At 42.1% G+C, this 18,485-nt stretch overlaps 1 protein-coding gene across 1 annotated transcript in view; it reads right to left on the bottom strand.

Annotated features, from left to right (window-relative positions):
• col7a1 (collagen, type VII, alpha 1) overlaps positions 1-18,485 on the bottom strand; it is a 42,180-nt gene that overhangs the window by 1,445 nt on the left and 22,250 nt on the right. The window contains exons 37-87 of the mRNA XM_031849568.1: positions 18,031-18,057; positions 17,884-17,937; positions 17,703-17,774; positions 17,561-17,620; positions 17,078-17,113; positions 16,951-16,995; positions 16,176-16,211; positions 16,021-16,065; positions 15,867-15,902; positions 15,689-15,724; positions 15,515-15,547; positions 15,343-15,414; positions 15,181-15,237; positions 14,925-14,960; positions 14,755-14,835; positions 14,047-14,082; positions 13,889-13,933; positions 13,713-13,784; positions 13,529-13,573; positions 13,407-13,442; positions 13,232-13,273; positions 12,989-13,069; positions 12,787-12,822; positions 12,627-12,662; positions 12,299-12,379; positions 12,154-12,189; positions 11,411-11,482; positions 11,219-11,263; positions 10,765-10,800; positions 10,316-10,351; positions 9,683-9,787; positions 9,525-9,590; positions 9,097-9,132; positions 8,970-9,005; positions 8,832-8,879; positions 8,702-8,737; positions 7,459-7,584; positions 7,121-7,330; positions 7,000-7,035; positions 6,834-6,878; positions 6,583-6,699; positions 6,423-6,494; positions 6,252-6,296; positions 5,381-5,416; positions 4,156-4,191; positions 4,020-4,064; positions 3,881-3,913; positions 3,690-3,752; positions 3,537-3,572; positions 2,974-3,054; positions 2,733-2,801 (exon numbers count right to left, since the gene is read on the bottom strand). Coding sequence (XP_031705428.1) covers positions 2,733-2,801; positions 2,974-3,054; positions 3,537-3,572; positions 3,690-3,752; positions 3,881-3,913; positions 4,020-4,064; positions 4,156-4,191; positions 5,381-5,416; positions 6,252-6,296; positions 6,423-6,494; positions 6,583-6,699; positions 6,834-6,878; positions 7,000-7,035; positions 7,121-7,330; positions 7,459-7,584; positions 8,702-8,737; positions 8,832-8,879; positions 8,970-9,005; positions 9,097-9,132; positions 9,525-9,590; positions 9,683-9,787; positions 10,316-10,351; positions 10,765-10,800; positions 11,219-11,263; positions 11,411-11,482; positions 12,154-12,189; positions 12,299-12,379; positions 12,627-12,662; positions 12,787-12,822; positions 12,989-13,069; positions 13,232-13,273; positions 13,407-13,442; positions 13,529-13,573; positions 13,713-13,784; positions 13,889-13,933; positions 14,047-14,082; positions 14,755-14,835; positions 14,925-14,960; positions 15,181-15,237; positions 15,343-15,414; positions 15,515-15,547; positions 15,689-15,724; positions 15,867-15,902; positions 16,021-16,065; positions 16,176-16,211; positions 16,951-16,995; positions 17,078-17,113; positions 17,561-17,620; positions 17,703-17,774; positions 17,884-17,937; positions 18,031-18,057 — 2,838 coding nt within the window. The remainder of the gene's footprint in view (positions 1-2,732; positions 2,802-2,973; positions 3,055-3,536; positions 3,573-3,689; positions 3,753-3,880; positions 3,914-4,019; positions 4,065-4,155; positions 4,192-5,380; positions 5,417-6,251; positions 6,297-6,422; positions 6,495-6,582; positions 6,700-6,833; positions 6,879-6,999; positions 7,036-7,120; positions 7,331-7,458; positions 7,585-8,701; positions 8,738-8,831; positions 8,880-8,969; positions 9,006-9,096; positions 9,133-9,524; positions 9,591-9,682; positions 9,788-10,315; positions 10,352-10,764; positions 10,801-11,218; positions 11,264-11,410; positions 11,483-12,153; positions 12,190-12,298; positions 12,380-12,626; positions 12,663-12,786; positions 12,823-12,988; positions 13,070-13,231; positions 13,274-13,406; positions 13,443-13,528; positions 13,574-13,712; positions 13,785-13,888; positions 13,934-14,046; positions 14,083-14,754; positions 14,836-14,924; positions 14,961-15,180; positions 15,238-15,342; positions 15,415-15,514; positions 15,548-15,688; positions 15,725-15,866; positions 15,903-16,020; positions 16,066-16,175; positions 16,212-16,950; positions 16,996-17,077; positions 17,114-17,560; positions 17,621-17,702; positions 17,775-17,883; positions 17,938-18,030; positions 18,058-18,485) is intronic.

Raw genomic sequence — 18,485 nt, 5'->3', positions numbered from 1 at the left:
CACTTGTGTGTGTGTGTGTGTGTGTGTGTGTGTGTGTGTGTGTGTGTGTGTGAACAAATGGTGGAGCTGCTGAGCAAATGGGCAAGCGTTGCCTTGTAATTCATCAAACTAGTGAACTCACTGGCAGTGTCACCATGGCTCTGTCCAGGGTGCTGAACCTCAGCAGTGAGGGAGCTGCTCGAGAAACTCATCACGATTCATGCCCACATTACAAACAGCAGGAATGGCTGCGACTACAGAGTGCGTGACAATCAAGCTCCATCTTCCTTTTTTTACCAGCAGAGAGAAAGCCACACAAAAAGCTACTCTAGTGTATGAGCTACCTGCTTCCATACATTTGATAAAACACCCCGTTGTGTTCTTCCTGAACATTGTCAGGAAGAAAAGGGGTTGGAGGAAAACGCACTAGTGGAAACAATACAGGAATGAGAGAAATAACTCATTTCAGTAGAATACTAATTTATTTTCACATCACAGAAAATAGGTGCACGTTGTTGTTTTTGTTGTTGTTGTTGTTGCTGTGGATGACCAACCCCTCTCTGTGGTTGAATGAACATGGGCTTTGGATGCTTAACTGAACAGCTAAAGCCTCTCTAAATACTGCCAAATGGACATTACATCTCTAACACAATTGTTCCACATCTGTACAAGCGAGACACCGTTTTCTATTGAAATGCTTAGAAATAAATTGCAGTTTGGAGTTAATAGCAAGTAAATGTGTGTGCTAATACATATCATTATGATATCTGGCAGCAACCCTAACAGACTCAAGTTATGCATTATAATAAGCTGCGCTCGAGGCTAAAAAGTTTGATTGTTCCGTACTCGGACAAGGGGGAATCTGCACCACAGTGTAATAATATTGATATTGTAAGCAAACAAGTTGTATTGAGCCATGTTGGATAGAAGGTGAAGAACAGAGATGATTTTGACTCTATGTGATAATGTGGTGAGCCCTGCAGAGAGAAAGTTATGAACGCATGTGACCTTCTCTGTCATTTTCAGTCTCACTGAGCTGAAATGTGGCTTAATTGAGATCCTCATCATCAGAATTGGCCCAGACCTTGTCACGACAAGCCAATCCCTATTAACAGATGTCTGCAGTCATTCAAATATAGAGAACTGGCATGCAATAATATTTCAGTGTGAGTGGTAAGGTAGTTTCCATGTGAAGACCAAGTGGAGCTGACAAATTACGGTTGAGCAAAAGTGTCTTTCTAGAGAGAAATATTAAATTCAAGCAATAATGGGAGCAGCTACATTAGAACATCTGGTTTACTCTAATTTGCCAATTCCTATAAGAGGCTTATTATGCACGATAGTGAATGATAAGATGATGAGCTCTTAGAACTATAAGGGCACAATATATCTGTCAAGGCTCTTTTTCTTGTTATATCTAAAGATATATTCTGTATATTCTAATCCAGATCAGCTTTTGCCACTTGCTGGTAATAGAACACTCATCCAACAGCCAATTATGCAAAAGTGTATGCAAGGATTTAGCTGAAATTCACGTTCATGGTTGGTTCTTCTATTATTTTTAGAGTGGGAGGCACTTCAGGCCTCCACAGGGGTTTTCCTCATTTAGCTACATTTCTGCAAGAAACTCCAGGGCTGTATTGCAGCAGATAATATAGACATGTGAGGGTAGTGTGAACATAAGAAAGAGTGACTAAATATGTTCCTGACATATGGAAACTCATTATACAGGTGAGCAGGTGCCAGAGAATTTTCTCTGTGAATGTCAATCAATAACAGTCGTATAACAGAAAGAGCCCACTGAGAGAACTTGCAAGGGAAGATGGAGCTCTTGTTTTTCTGCCTTAGCCAAGCTCAAAATACCCAGGATTACACTGGCTATTTGGTATTACAGAGGGTAGTTCACTCAAAAAAATAAAATAAAAAATACTCAGATCTTTTCTCACTTTGCCCAGATAGGTAGAGGTAGCAGTTTTACCACCACAGAGCGCTTTGGACACATTTGAACCCACAACTAATCATCTCCTAAGTTATAGGTAGTAGCCGACCCCCTTCTTTGCATATCTAAACGCAAAATGAGAAACTGATGAGAGCAGGTTATCTGGTGAACCTTCATCAAACTACGAGGTTCTTATGCTTCATATTGCTAAGTAGAGCGCAGTTTCTGGATTTAACGACCCTTAAACACCCTCAATTTCTGCCTTGCCCATTGTATTGACTTTAACTACAGGCTACTGACAGATCCCCTCATCAATAGAGAATGTCTATATATTCTGATGTCTTCTGTTTGAGAGCCGTTTGGAGCGCTCGTCTCCTTCCTCTCCCTACAGCCCCATGGCTCACACTGCTGCAGCCTACTCGGAGATATCACAGTTACAATATCAGTTTATAGAGACAGCTAGCAGCAGCATATAACCAGCTAACAGTGGGACTCCCGGACAACATTAAGTTGTGTACAAATTGTAGGGGAATGTCTCTGAAGCACGATTTGGGTTAGAGTCAGCCCCAGCCCCAGGTGGACAAACAACAGCCTCCCAACCACGACCCTTGAAGGAAGACTCAGAATAGGCATCAGATGAAAACTCGCACAGTTGGAAGCCAATAATAGCCCTACAGAAATGATTTTTTTTTATCACTTCAGGCAGCAAATCATTCTGTAGCTGGGATCACATCCAATAAAAGCTACCACAAAACCAATTTCACTGACTGTCCTTTTGGCCAGCGGCTGCTCGGTAGATAAAGCATGTTCTCACCTTCCCTGGAGGACCGGTGTCTCCCTGCTCCCCCTTTAAGCCGGCCTGGCCTGGAGGTCCAGCATTGGCCTGAGGAACAAATTACACAATGATGACACAGAGGAAGACCTGATAAAAACAGCCCAGTGCACACTAGACATTGCATAAACAGTCGCCTGCAAGAACACAGACATAGATAGTAATACACACACACACACACACACACACACACACACACACACACACACACACACACACACACCTGCTTTCCTGGTAATCCAGGTATTCCTTCTTTGCCAGGCACCCCATCTCGTCCAGGGACTCCTGGTTTACCCGATTCACCCTTAGGAGCAGCACATACTTCAGTGGGTTTGATGTATGTGTAATCACAAGCATGTGCAGTCACATTTGCATTTGAGTGCACAACAAAAGGTAGCAAATCATCTTAACAGATCTGTGCAGCTGTCTTCAATCAACACATCATCATTTGATATGGATCAGTAATGGGGTCTCCACTTATTTTACATATTTATTTTATAATCGTGAGGTATTATTACACAAACAGCCAACAGTTTACAACAAAAAGGAAACCAAGAAAAGGGTTATATAAAAGTCTGTACAGCGTACATGACGTGTCATGTACGCTGTACAGACTATGAACACAAAACACAGCTGAAGCTGCCATTTGTCAGCAAAAGCTTGGTACACATGTTTTGGCATTTTTATTTAATTACCTTCCCATTTTCAGTTATAATTGAAATGCCTCAGGCAAAGAACATTTCTTCAATTTTACACTTCCTCACTGTGCTCACATCACATACTCACCACCTGCCCCGACAGACCCGGAGGGCCCTGTGGACCCTGCAGAGGAAAATAAATGCAGTGGTAAGAAAGAACACCATCTGATACACACCATGAGATTTTGTTTATGAATTTCATGAGAAAAACAGGGAAGCAGTTTCTCCCTGGGACACTTACTACAGCTCCAGGGGGACCTGTTGGTCCTGGCAGACCTGTGCTCCCCTGGGCACCGGGAGGACCCTGCAGATAAGGTAAATAAACTCACACACGGTTCAAAACCCTCACTGTCTAGATTGAAATGTGATTAGGTACTCGGTCAATTGAACCTCTGGACTAAAATATGTAAAATACTACTGGAATTGTTTTACCTTGATGCCAACACCTGGCTCTCCTTGATTACCCTGTGAGAGACACAGATGTTTTATGACTTTGGCCAGCAAGCAACAAACAAAAGAATCCCGGTATACATGCCGTGGCACGTAGCGCACTGAGATGTAGTTAACTCACCTTCACACCAAGTGGACCTGGAAGCCCGTTGGGACCCATGGGGCCCTAATTGAAACACACACCACCAACATGTAAACAGCTGCTGTTGAGAGTGTGTGAATGTGTATGTATGCTTCATCATGCGTGTGATACTTACAGTTGGCCCCCTAATTCCAGGCTCTCCTAGGTTTCCCTAGAAGCAAAATACAAGTCATGTACAGTATACTCACGTCATAAGAAAACTCACTAACAGCACACATTTTAAAAGTGTATATTTTGACATCTTGGAAACGCTTAATCGCTTTAGTTACACGAGAAGATTGATACCACTCATTAAAAATGACTTATTGGGAGTCTCCCCTGATTGCTACACAACCTTAGATGATGACACAACTCCAGGAAGCCTCTGTGCCCAGTTAACAAATAAGGACTATTTGTTAGCATGACCCCCTATTAAACGAGCAAGAGATAACTGTATTTGACAAAATGTCAAACTATTCCTTTAAGCAACATATATATGCATACGTACGTTTACAAAAATTGAGCAATTAAAACCGTAAACACATTTTTATATACTCAAAATTAGACAACATGGAGTTCACAAAAACAATACACAGATGTGTCACTGATTGACACAAGAGTCTCTCTAGGAGACACAAATATACAAACACATAAAGCATCTGACTGACTCGTGACAACAGGTAGGACAATACAAACACAGAGGATCAACAATGTCAACAAAGAGACACACACATGGTAAGCGCTGAAAAACCAGTGCTGTGAGAGGGATAAGCACACAACAGACGGCATCAGGAGCAGCTGCATGCACGATAAGCAGACTCAAGCGAATTCACATCACAGTACTTGTTGGAGAGCCAAAAACCCAATTTTATATTCCCCCTCTACTATTGTACACTAGATACTGGCAAGAACTTCAGCAAAAGATGTCAGCTGACTTCCTTTCATTTCCTCCAACAAATATTTGGTGTCTTACACGTTTAAAAATTCAACGTTTGAGTTTGACACGGATGCTTTTGGGGACAGTTGGTCTTGATTCATATTTTCTGAGGAAACGATCAACGTCTGACTCTTATCCTTAGCTCCCAGAAGGATGTTTCCAATACAAATGCATTGAGATTAAAGGGATTGAAATTTGTCTGGGAGGTACATGACGATGTGTGCATCCTGATGATAGGTTGTTCTCGTCTCCCGTTTTTAAATGCGGATACATCTTTCAAGCTATTTCCTGTCTAAGCTAAACCCCACTGGCATCTCTAAAGCTTTGGTGCTTTCCCCATTTGCATCAGATACCACAGGGACAGGTTCTCCCAGCCCTCCCTCCTCCAGAGCTCAAGCATGCCAGCCAGCAGCAGAGAACCTACCGGTCTGCCTAGAACTCCTGGGAACCCAGGCAGGCCCTGGAGAGGATGAAAGACAGAAGAGGAGGGATGACAGGAGGGATGGGGGGGAAGAAAGGTGGGTGGAGAACAGTGTTTGAAGAGGGGAAACAAACAACACAGAAAAGGAAATGGGCAGAGATAAGACACACATGAGGAGAGAGAGGAAGTCAGAGAGTAAGGTGTTAGCCGCACAGCTGTAGAAGGTTACAGTCTAAGGATCTATGAAGCCTCGGCCCAAGAGGGGGAAAAGAGAGCTCCACCAGCCAACCCAGTGGTTTGCTCTGAGGATTAACCCAAAGAGGAAGCCCCTTTGCTGGGTTACCGGTTACTCACTGGTTGGCCAAGAAGACCAGCGGGCCCTGTTGGGCCCTGCTCCAACATGGAGGGAAGGAAAACACAAAGTGTGAGGAAGTGCTTAATACCTCTCCTCTCCTCTCATTTATTTCTGCACCCGACCACACAGTCATGACATACAGCACATCATTTGTGTTTGGGCTTTAAGTGATCACTGCAAATACTATTGTAAGGATAAAGATCAAACCTTAATGTGACCTCTGATGTTAACTGGAATTATGCTGGTTTTAAAATAAAAAACTGAGCGGTTAAATCTTTCATAACAATAAATAATCCTATATTTACTATCAGAATACTGTAAATTAATCAATTATTAAGTATTAACTATATATTGTTATTCTCATGAGAAAAAAGAAACACACTTACCAAGTCTGTTGATAGAAACATTCACTAAATAGTTACACACGTGTGTCTAAACCAAGAAAGTCATTACTATATCACGCTCTAATATATAAAAAATAACTTGATGCGTATAACTTTACAGAGTATGTCACATTACCGGTTTCCCATCCTGACCCGGTTTTCCTGGTTCTCCCGGTGATCCCTAAAATGACAAAACGAAAATTGCTTCTTACATTGTTTTTCATCACGTCTTGAATTTGGTAACAGTAAGATCAAAACTAGATTCTCTTACTTTCGGAGTCTGGGATTATTACAACACTCAGCTCACCTGCGAGCCATCACGTCCTGCTTCTCCAGACTGGCCTCTGTCTCCTTTGTCACCACGAGACCCTACAAAACCCTGTAAGACACATTAAACGTAGCTCATTTGCATATAGAAACATGCGACAGTGCATGACAAATGTCATTGTATTATGTGTAAATCTTACCCGTTCTCCTTGAAGTCCTGGTGATCCTGCAGCACCAGGTTCTCCCTTCTGTCCTACAACTCCTGGAGGGCCTCTGGCTCCAGGCGCACCAATTAATACTGAGTCAGCAGAATCTCCCTACAGTATATACACACACAAATATTTATGAACTCCATTCTATGTACAGTGTATCTAATATTTACATCATTTAAATGTGGAATCTCCTTAGTTTCACTGCATCAATAACAAAAGATGAGAAGGAGTTTGTTTACCTTTTGACCTGGTGGGCCGGCTACTCCCACAAGCCCATTTTTACCCTGAAAAACAGAAGAAATTCTCAGTTCAGTGTGGAAGTCATTACATAAAACATGAATTTCTTCTCACTACCTTGATGTGGTGGCCCTCAATAAAAAATGTCAATGTAACATAAACACTTACAGCTTCTCCTTTGTCACCTTTCTCTGCTCTCTCCCCCTGAAATGCAGATATATACGCTATATTATCAGAATCATGTTCAATGAAACATCTACATTTGTTTGCCCAAGTCACCTCAACTCACCTTATCTCCCATTCTTCCAGCCTCCCCCAGTTCCCCAGGTCGCCCAGGAACTCCCGGTATTCCTGGTTTGCCAGACACTCCAGCAGGCCCTGGGGGTCCCTCTGGCCCTCGCTCTCCAATAGCTCTACCTGTAGGCCCAGTTGCTCCCATGGGTCCTCGATCCCCTTGATCCCCTTTTGTTCCTCTTTCTCCTTGGAAACCACGGGAACCCTGGTGCACAACAGGAAATGGAGAGAGATAAACAAATCTAAATTTAAAACGAAAACGTAAAATTAATTACGTTATTTTTTTTTTTTGTATTTACTGCAAGCCTCCAAGATGCCCTTAGTCATACTTACATCTGCACCAGACGATCCTCTCGGTCCAGATTCACCAGGGTCACCTTTATCACCTTTCGCTGCCTTCTGCACTGACGGAGGCACTGATATGTCCTTCTTGTCCACAACCACCTTCAGATCCGATATCTGTGTGGAGGCAAGAAAAGGGAAATAGTTGGCAAGAGCTATATAACTTTCAGCCACAGCTGCCTGTCTGTAAAACACGTTAGACATCAGCTAAAGACCAGCCATTGAGATTTCATCTCAGCAGCTGGAGAATTTCTTGTAATCAGTGTTTATTTTCACGTATTCCACAAGCCCAAAAATGGTCATTGCAAAATGTATTTGCACAAAACCTCTAAAATATATGGTTTTACTGTGAGGGATGGAGAAAGTTTTTCATCTGCACGAATACTGAACGAGGTTAGCAAACTCCTCCCACACTATCAGGGTGACGTTTATTTTAAATAGTGTGCCAATTTAGTCATAAATCTATGTCAGTGGTCTACGTCTATGACATCAAGCCTCACATGCTGCAGAGGGGTTTTAACTACTTGCAGTCCTATTTTTATGATGCCCATAAACCAAAGAACCAATCCCATATTGGACCATGGTAACTCTGTAATCCTCTTTTACTGGATTGAAGTCATTATTTATTTATTATTTTATTATTTATTTATTTTCAAACTGATTGAGAAGTTATAAATACATCTGGAAGCCATAAATGGCATGATGACACTTGCAAGAACAAATAGACAAATAAAAACACAGTTCCAGGGCATTTTCAATTAGCATAACCATTATGCTAAACTATTCATCTATATATCCATAACAGATTAATTAGTATTTAGATTAAGACTGCTAGGAATTAATACAAATAAAAATTCAAATTGTCTTGCTATTTTTATAGGAATCTATAATTTGCCAAATTTATATTTCAAGCTTCTGGAAATAAGCATTGATGAAATGACTAACAATTTGAAAGTGTCCATCCAAAATAAATGTGTGCTTTGGCGTGTGCAGTGTGGAGGCATTACTCTTCATCAACACTGACAGACATTTCTATTTTAGAAGGGATCATCATGCCATAACTTAATCATATTCCAGAGTAAAGATGTATCCACTGCATTTAAATATATCTCCTTATATTACATACAAATACTGAAGACTAGAAACCTTTCTGCACCTTTAAAAGGCTCAACAAACTGTAAAATGGTACAGAATCATTAAACTGCTAATCCTAATTGTGTGCCAGTCCACATACCTGAATGCCATGGCTGGACAGAGCCTTTTGTACATCCTGGTAAGAGAAATATACAAACATCAGTCAACAGAGATGAATAATATTGAAAACAAATGATTCCACAAGTCACAGTGATGTGCTGCCATCTTACCACTGCTGTCCCAGGTCTGCCCGGAGCCCCGTCCTCTCCTGGGTCTCCCTGCCAATAAAAAGAGATCAAAGTGTCAAAACACATAAAACCTCACTCACGACACATTTTCAATACAATAGGGATGGATTTTTAACTTACAGCGTCACCTTTCTGGCCAGACGGGCCTCTATCCCCCTGGAACAAAGAAAGTTAGAAGGTCAAGAGAACCACTAAGTGTTTACGAATCTATAGCAAACTGGGATCAACACAGACAACCACGACTTACTCTGGCTCCCAGAGCTCCAGGGATCCCAGGAACGCCCTGAAGGACAGAGCAAGGACAATGATGAAAACATCAACAGATAAGACTGTGGGAGGGCTGCAGCAGCACACAGGGACAGATGTAGATAAGAACACACATCTCTGCCGCTACATGTGGGAGAGCAATGCTGCTGGGGACAACACGACCACACGAGGGCCAGATATCAGCTAGAGGGTTCTAATTTGATGCAAAAAAGAAACCCTAAATGAAAACATAATTACATGCAGAGGAAGTGTCCTGTGCATATAATGATTTTATCTTCCATTAGTACACATTAGCCCTGGAGGTCTTTTCTAGTACACAGCCTTTCACTAAAAGCAGTGACTGTAATATGCATTAAAAGACTGTGATTAACAACAATGTCAGAAAGCTGCAAAGTCATGCATACTCACAGGGGTTCCTGAAGGGCCCTGCGGGCCGGGGATTGGTGCCGCTGCAACTCCTTTAACATACACCACCTGAGAGACAGGGACCGTGTATAGATTAGTGAAGACGACAAACTATAATTCCCATTCATTATATTTTTCAAACGTGTCTACAACAGTCACACCTGTCCAGGTGGACCAATGCTGCCAGGTACTCCAGGAGGCCCGGAAGAGCCAGAGGGTCCGGAAGGCCCAGCAAGACCCCGGTCTCCTTTCTGTCCGTCTCGGCCCTGGAAAACATGTGCAATTACACAACTGAGACTCTCTCTACACAGGGTTACTTCCTCCTGTGCTATAGTTGAGGCTGAACTATAAAATCAAAGCAGGTGGCCGCTGCCACCCCTCCACTGATGTTGCAGAGATAATTAATGTAAATTTGCACATGAAAACAGCACAGCACTGACATTTGGTGCCTCTCTGGATTCCTCTCAGAAGTGGTCCCCCCTTAAAGGCTAGGCTTGATCATTAGAGGCTTGTGAATTTATATAGCTTCTTCTGAGGAGCCTATTGATTCCGCAGTGAGTTCGGGCGTGATGGTAATGTCAATGTCAGAGCAAACTACAGTTGATAAATACACACTTGAGTGGGAAAGTGATGAGGAGAAAAGAAAGGAGGGAAGCTGATTTGTAATACAATAAAGTCAAGGATCAATACAGGAAGCGGGGGTGAGAAGGGGCGGGTCGACCGGACAGGATACAGCGTAGAAACAAACCGAACACAAAGAGATAACGATGTAAAAGAGATAAGGAAAAACTGACATCTCTTCCAGCAGCTCCTGATTCTCCTTTGTCACCCTGCACATTAAAGACAGCACAGTCAGATTCACAAAGAAATACAGACATAAGTCAACTTTTCATAAACAAAGTCATTGAAAGACAATAGTCCTAGCTATCTAAAGTATTGTTTATTCTATTTTAAGTCATTTTGTTTGCCGTCTTTACATGGAGGCGTGTCCTACATTATTAAAAGCATTGCAAAGATAATATTTACAAATAGTACTATATCAAAGATGCGACACTTTAACAGACAATTTTACATGATAATATTCATAAGAGGATATCTTTGGGAAAATGTTTAAAGATTTGTGACATGAATTTGCGAAACAGCAAAATGCTGTTGTTGGTCAGCTTAAGTTAGAAGAAACTATCCGACTAAACCTCATTCTGTCAGTGTCGGATGATTGTATAAACTGATAACAGCCACAAACCTTTCTCCCATCTTCACCTGGCACACCATCCTCGCCCTGTAAGTCAAAACAAAACGCATTGCAGACTTGAACAAACAAACTGAATAGTGGCCGGTCTGCTGCAGGAGCACTCAGATAATTCATTGCCATTGCTTTAGAGACTCACTTAAGATCACCATTATGCAGCAGGCCCTGAAATAAATGTCCTCACTGCTTTATTGTCAAGGGAGGCCATTACCAAATTAGGGAGTTATAGAAAGACATGCTGAAAGAAACATCCAGCACTACTGAACAAGATTGATATTGTGACTGTTTGGATTAAATAATACAAATATTAAATAAAACAGTCAAATTATCAAAGTATGTCAGTCGAGTCACTAATAAAATGTGCAAGATGTCATGTTAGGAAGAGTTTATATTACATTGAAGATGCTGAAGTACACCAGCTGAGAAAAGTGTTATAACAAGTAGTTACCATTTTCCCAGGAGAACCAGCTTTGCCATCGTCACCTGCTTTACCCTGAAATACAACAACACGGACGATGACACTAGGTAAATGTGGTGGGGATGTAACGAAACAAAAATAATGGATGATACTGATAGAGCGACACGTTGATACAAAAATGAAAGGTTGTGTGTTGGGTCGTCGGGGTGTGTGTGTACTCACAGGTGTCCCTGTAGTGCCCGGAGGCCCAACAGGCCCCGAGGGGCCCTGCCCCCCTCTAAGTCCTGGTAGACCCTGTTAATCAAACCAACAATGATCGGTTTAATCTCACTTTTAATAACTAATAACTAAATGCCTGCTTAGCTAAGACTAATTAAGATCTGCTCACATGTAGCACCGTATTGTGGGGATGTAAGGGGAGAAGAGAATATGTTTAATTTAGTAGTTTAACAACAGCAATTTGTTTTGCATGTACAGCAGCAGTCATAGAGCCGTCATGTGTCTGCCCCATCAAATAGGATTTAGACTTTTTAACTAAATTGTAAATTTAGCAGGACTTTCAGAATCATTATTGTGGTCGATTACGTAATAGTCTCATGTGAAGCTGCACTGGCCTCGCGATGTCTTTCCCTACAGTCGGCTTATGCAACCCGCCACAGTAGTGAAGACGGATTTTCACCACCTCCACAGTGCCCTCTGCTGCACAAACACATGAAGTGCACATGTAATTGCAATTCAGGGGCAGATATGCATTTACTGAAAATGTGTTTGATACAGAATTTGGATAATATTATTAAAATCAGAAAACAGTTTTAAACTGCTCACTAAATAAATACAAATCTCACAACTAAAGTGAACACAAGACAAAAATATCAGCATCTATTTTCATATAATTACTGATAACTAATACAAAATCAGGGCCAATTGTATATTCCAACCAACCAAACAGGAGAAATTAAACTCACGTCTCTTCCAGGATCCCCCTGTTTGCCAGGATCACCCTGTAACACAAAGAAAAAACAAAAGCTCAACAGCTACACACATTCGTAACCCAGTGAGGCTGCACATACAATGTGTTTTAAAGTTTGGGGAAGAGATGGCATAAAGTACCCTCTGCCCAGGTGGTCCAGCGGCACCTGGTTTACCATCCAGACCAGAGCGTCCATCTAACCCAGATGTTCCCCTTTCTCCCTGATCACACAGATGTTGAGGGTTAGAAAATCACATTGAATTTAGAGCCTACAGTTAGAAAACAGTTGATGTGGCTGAATTCAACTTTTGGCTATGAAGCTTTCTGCAAGCCCCTCTGCACTTCATCACACTGAGGAAATACTGCATGGTAAACAGAAGGACAGCGAGAACTGCCAGTTTATTAAATGACTTGGGCGAGTTCAGTAGGTAAGATTGTGAGGACCAGCCACTCTGGTTGATTTCAAACCTTCTCTCCAGGCGCTCCTCTTTCTCCTGTGTCGCCCTGTGAACAATAGAAGAGAAAATGATGTGTGTGGAAGAAAATTAGCAAATTATTCAGGTATTAACAGATATCTAGTGATACAAATAAATTGAAGTAGAGAAGCAGTGACAGAAAGCAAACTCACTCTTGTGCCTGCAGGTCCCCGTAGTCCCTCAGGACCCTGTATAAGTAGCGGAGAAAGAACAAGAAGTCACAAATGATCATCAGTCATGCATACCAAATCAACAGGGAAAGGGGTCAGTGTGCATACAGATGCATGTACTGTACGGCGGCTTATCAGATGCTCACAGAAGCATTTACAAATTGCAAGAATGAGGCGAACTCACTCGTAGGCCTGGGGCTCCGGGAGTCGCGGTTTCGCCTTTCTGACCTTTGCCGCCGTGCTCTCCTGGGTCGCCAGCGTCACCCTGGAAATAACAGTAAAATGGGGTAAAACTTTTGGCTAATCATGACATTTTTTTGGAGTTTTTTTCACAATGTGGCTGCAATAACTACAGTGTCTGCAATAAGACTGGATTCGGGGGAATACTTATTTTAACTTGAACGCTCTTCACAGGTACGGTACATACCTTGTCTCCTCTCTCTCCTTTCAACTGGCCCTGGATGTCAGCCTTTTGAAGAACACAAATATGTAGTATCAGGGTTGAATTGAGTTGCGCTATATGAAGTTCTCTCAATGGTAAAAAGATGCTGCAGAATGTAGTTCCTAACTCTAGTTTACTGTGATCAAAATGACACACTCACCACTTTTCCTGCTGGTCCTGGAGGCCCTTGGGGTCCCTTTAAAAAGAAAGTGAAATATTTAGATAAATACAATAGATATAAAGTTCTATAAGTACTTTGTGAAAATAAAGCAGACAACAAACCAGTCCTCCTTTCTCTCCTCTCGGTCCTGCGGATCCAGGGCTGCCCTATGATCGAACACAGGTCAATAAATATACGGAGCAGCTGACCTTCCTCACCGTTTCTCCTCTCAAGGCTTCGGTGGGAAAATCACAAGTGCATATTGAAAAGCTGTCTGTATGATGATACATAAATGTGTGACCTCACATTTCGTCCGTGCTCTCCTGGGTCTCCGAAGTCTCCTTTCTCTCCAGGTCGACCCGGCTGACCAGCCAGTCCCTAAAGGCCGGTCAATCAAAAATATCTGTTAACTGAACTTTCCATAGATGGTAGATTTAGAAATAAAACTTGACTCTCAAATGTGTCAAAGACACTTGTCCTACCCTCAGTCCTCTTTCTCCTGCCTTCCCAGGAAGTCCAGACTCCCCCTGATGAAAAGCAAGTTTAAATAGACATTTGCAGTGAAGTGTACAAATTCATCTTTATAAATAAACACACACTTTTTATGAAGAGAGTGGTCATTGAGATGTATTATACTTACAGGTGTGCCTTCATCACCCTTCTCTCCTCTCTCTCCCTTTAAGACAAATATTCATAATAATGAATATTTTACATATTAACTAGGACACCTTAATTCCAACAACATCAACTGAGTAGAGGGTCAGAGAACATATACAAAACATGTCAGGCACACCAAGTGTCACTTTTACCTCTAAGATGGCATCATTAGATAGAGATGCATGTTGGAAGGAAAGGAAGAAAGCTCAACAGGCAGTCTGATGTCTGATTATAGCACTGTGACCAACATGCGACAACAACAATAACTGTTTGACTATGATTTTAAGAGAGTACAGAGTAATGTCTTACTTCACTGTGTAAGGAAATCCACTCCAGGAAAGACGTTATAACTTGATAAGATCACTAGAGCTGCAACTAACAATAACTTTTCATTTACTTGTTGATTTTCTTTAATAATGGTTTTGTCCATAAAACGTAACAAATTTGTGAAAAAATTGACAATTTCTCAGGGCCTAAGTTGACATATTTATTCCACAGATATTTAGTTCTCAATGACATAAAACAGAGAGAACCAGTATATCCTCACATTAAAATGACTTAAATGCTTACTCAACTATCAAAATATTAATTGAGATTAATTATCGCACAGCCCTACTTCCAGCTCTACGTGGAGAACAACAAGAGTGAATCATGTTACTTTCCACAGTTCAGGTTTGAACACCAATCTCACCTCTTTCCCAGCGAGACCAGGCTTTCCTGGGATTCCTTGCCGCCCATTCTCCCCCCTCTCTGCTGGTTCACCTGGATCTCCCTAAAGAACAGTTAAAAGACCAGATTGACAATCAAATAAACAGAAAGGCTACAAACACACACACACAAAAAACACAGCAGGCTTCTCACCTTGGCACCCGGCCTTCCACCGACACCAGCAAGTCCCTGAGGGAAGAGCAACATGTTTTATGTATTTTGGGACGGAGCGGTTTTGGGGCATGACTTACACTGACAGCTGGCACGAGGGAATGTTTCATGAATAATGGATGCAATTGTCAGGAATATATCATAGCAGCTGTAAAAGTTATCATTTTGCTAAAGTTGTTATAAAATACCATGTAGATGTAGATAAAGAGGCGTGACTATGACTCCGGTGTGAACTCACTCTCTCTCCCGGTTCTCCTTTAGATCCAACAGCTGACCCTCCTGACCCTGAAGACCCCTTGCAGAATGACAGAGAAGGAAACGTGATTTAGACAGAGGTCAGAGTGTATGTGTACTGCAGACACAGATTTCCATGAACATCGTCATCCCCCTGGCTTCTCACCTTCTCTCCTCTCTGAGCGGGCTCTCCTTTTTCTCCCCTCGCCCCATCGGTACCAGGCAGGCCTCGGTCCCCCTGAAGCAGAGCAGCAAAGGAGAGGAAACACGTCAGAGTGAAGGAACGGTGAGCTCTGGCAAAAGGAAAAGTCTTACGAGAACAGAATTTGATAGCTTACCTGGTCCCCTTTCTTCCCGGGAATAACTGGAGCCTGCGTGATTTGAATAATACAGTAAGGACTCGTCATCACAGACAAAGACTCGGACTGTGACGGACATTAACTGCATATCCAAAATGAAAGGACGGATCAATTATGAGACGTGAGGATTTTTTTCCTCATGTGATAACTCACACTTCTGCCGGGCTCCCCGCGTGCACCTTCGTTTCCCTGGGAACAGACAGGTGCAACTGCTCTTTCATCTTCGCTATGAAAATTCATTCCATGAGATTATGAAATGTTCCGTGAAAGAGTCACGTTCCTGTTGACCTGCTGCTTCTCGTATGATTACACTTAATTTAATCAGGCTCACCTTTTCTCCTGCCGCTCCACTGGGCCCTGGTAAGCCCTGGAGACAAAGGGAAAGACTTCCTTCATGAGACTCTATGCATTTATAACAGTCAGACCATGCAGCAAGTATGAAACTAACGCCGATGTTATTAGCAACATGGCAGTCTGTCACTCACTCTCAACCCTGGTGTTCCTGCTAGGCCCGGCTTTCCTGGGTCCCCCTGCGGTAAAACATTATTCAGATAAAAGCACACAATCCAACCAAAAGGAAAAGGATGTCAACAGTTGAATTAATCTAAATTAAAAACTTAACCAACTCTGCTCTACTCACTCTCTGCCCAGTTTCACCAGGCAGTCCTCTCTCCCCCTGCAAAGAAACACATTATACAGGTTCACTGACATTTGTCAAGTCAAATTGCATGTTCTGTGTCTCTTCTTTGATTATCTGACTCACCGTCAACAAACCCTGCATCTTGCAAAGAAAGGTCCATTACGTAACGTTTAGAATGATCACACTCTAACTAGTTACTTAGGAAGGTTTGTTGCTACGTAGAAATGAATGGAGCTTCTTAACTTGCAACGGCTCATCTACAAGTAAGTATCACTTCAGGAAAATTCAGGGATTTCCTTTATTTAACAGCCTACAGCACATCTCCACAAATTCTGCACAGCTATACACATAATCTTGCACAGACAAACGTCCATCTCATCTAAAAAAAAGAAAATGAGGACAGCAAGACGTTGAATCGACATTAAAGCTATCTCTCAGTTCAGGTACGAACACGTTCTCTGCAGCATATTATTTATTGGACTTAAGAAGAAAGAGGCAGCTGCTGTGTCTCCACCTTTATTTCAGAACTTGAACATTTTTAAGACCTGTGTGAGCTTAATGAGACGCACATCAAGCTAAGCAAGATTGTACATAAAAAATAATAATAATTTTGTTGAAATTGCGTGTGTTCTTCACTGTGGTAAAATGTGCCACTGCACCTGGTGCCATACCTGTGAATATGGACCATAATCATTCACCCTAACCCACACACACAGACGCTCACACGCAGACAGACATGCACATACTTGACTGATTCACCCATCACAGTACTCACCCTGTCTCCCTGTGATCCAGCCTCACCTGGCTGTCCTCGGTCACCCTATCGGAATCGAGCGAGTGACAAAGGTTATTCCTCTATTAACAGCTTACAAAATAAGTCATTTGTCTTACCTTTATCTTACCTTGCCACCAATTTCACCTGAAGGCCCACGGGGACCCTGAAATACATGAGCAAAATGCTGGATTATAAATAATTCCACTAAGGAGGTCAAGTTGTAATCCTGTTTATTTCTGTGTTTTTTATTAGTTAGCAGGGAATCTCAAAAATGACACGAGATGTGTCTGCTTTCACAACTTGAAACAGCAAACGCTGTGAATTTAAGAACTTTTTATTTTGTGCCATGGTACACAAAAGAACTGAATAGTTTCAACTGGGACAACGCCACCATGTGGACATTTATAAAGCACCTTATATCTTTGCTCACAACTCTTAAATTGTGAGAAACAGAAGCGTCTTAAACAGACACACATCAAAAGTTTGTAAATTGTGATGGGATTGTGTGGGCGTAGCAGAGGTCAGTGCTTTCTACTGTATTTATATTGTGCAAAAAACAGATTCCTCATCTTGACATCAGCCATCTAAAATGACTGTGTGCTCAACCCACCCTGTCCCCAGGGTCTCCTTGTCTCCCTGTAGCTCCAGGCACCCCATCGCCACCATCGCCCTGAAAAACAACCACAAGCCATCACTCTGGGATAAACACCTCCATGCTCAAACATTCATAGACTTAACCAATCTGCAGCTACCTTGTCTCCCTTGCTGCCTTGAGGTCCTGCTGGCCCTCTAGGACTCTGAGCTCCTGGAGGTCCTGGGCTACCCTGATAATAAAAATGCAATTAGTAAATGCAAAATACAACCCCACATGCACACTGAGTTCATCTGCAAACTAAACATGTCAGCACATCGGCAGTGATTGACAGCGCTTACTGGGAAGCCTTTCTCGCCCTTCACTGCCACCCCGCTGCCGACTCCCGGAGGTCCCTGTCAGCAAAGAGAGATAAGAGCTGAGGATCATTATGCTTACGTGCTCATCAGAATATTTCTGCAGTGAGAGGACAAGCTGGTGTGACTTACCCTATCTCCTGAGCTGCCCTTGTCTCCCTGCACAACGAGAGAGAGAGAGAGAGAGAGAGAGAGAGAGAGAGAGAATGCTGAACGTTGTTAGGAAACGTTTATAAATAATAATAGACATTGACGTACACACACTTACTCACAGGTTGATACACAGACAACCCACTTCTCTGCTACTCCACATAGTTCGACATTAAGGCAAAAGCTTAAAAGGACAACCGATGACGACACAGAATCAGGAAGTAAACTACATTTTTTATATTACAGAATTAAGTTATTGGTCATTCTTTTTAATCCGCATTGCTTCTATTCCGGAAGAATTAAAAACTATTGTAATGGTAGTTTGCCGTTAATCGGGATAATTTCTAGAATAAAAAAATGAATGATTAAGACCATTATAAAAACCCTGACCGTTGAAATTAAATTATACACTAAAAATGATATTGTGAAACAAAAAC

Source organism: Anarrhichthys ocellatus, unplaced genomic scaffold (assembly GCF_004355925.1).
Source record: "Anarrhichthys ocellatus isolate YVR2014 unplaced genomic scaffold, GSC_Weel_1.0 scaffold1, whole genome shotgun sequence".
In the NCBI taxonomy this organism is placed as follows: domain Eukaryota; kingdom Metazoa; phylum Chordata; class Actinopteri; order Perciformes; family Anarhichadidae; genus Anarrhichthys; species Anarrhichthys ocellatus.
The sequence above is the reverse complement of the archived record's forward strand: the minus strand, read 5'-3'. Positions and strand labels throughout refer to the sequence as shown.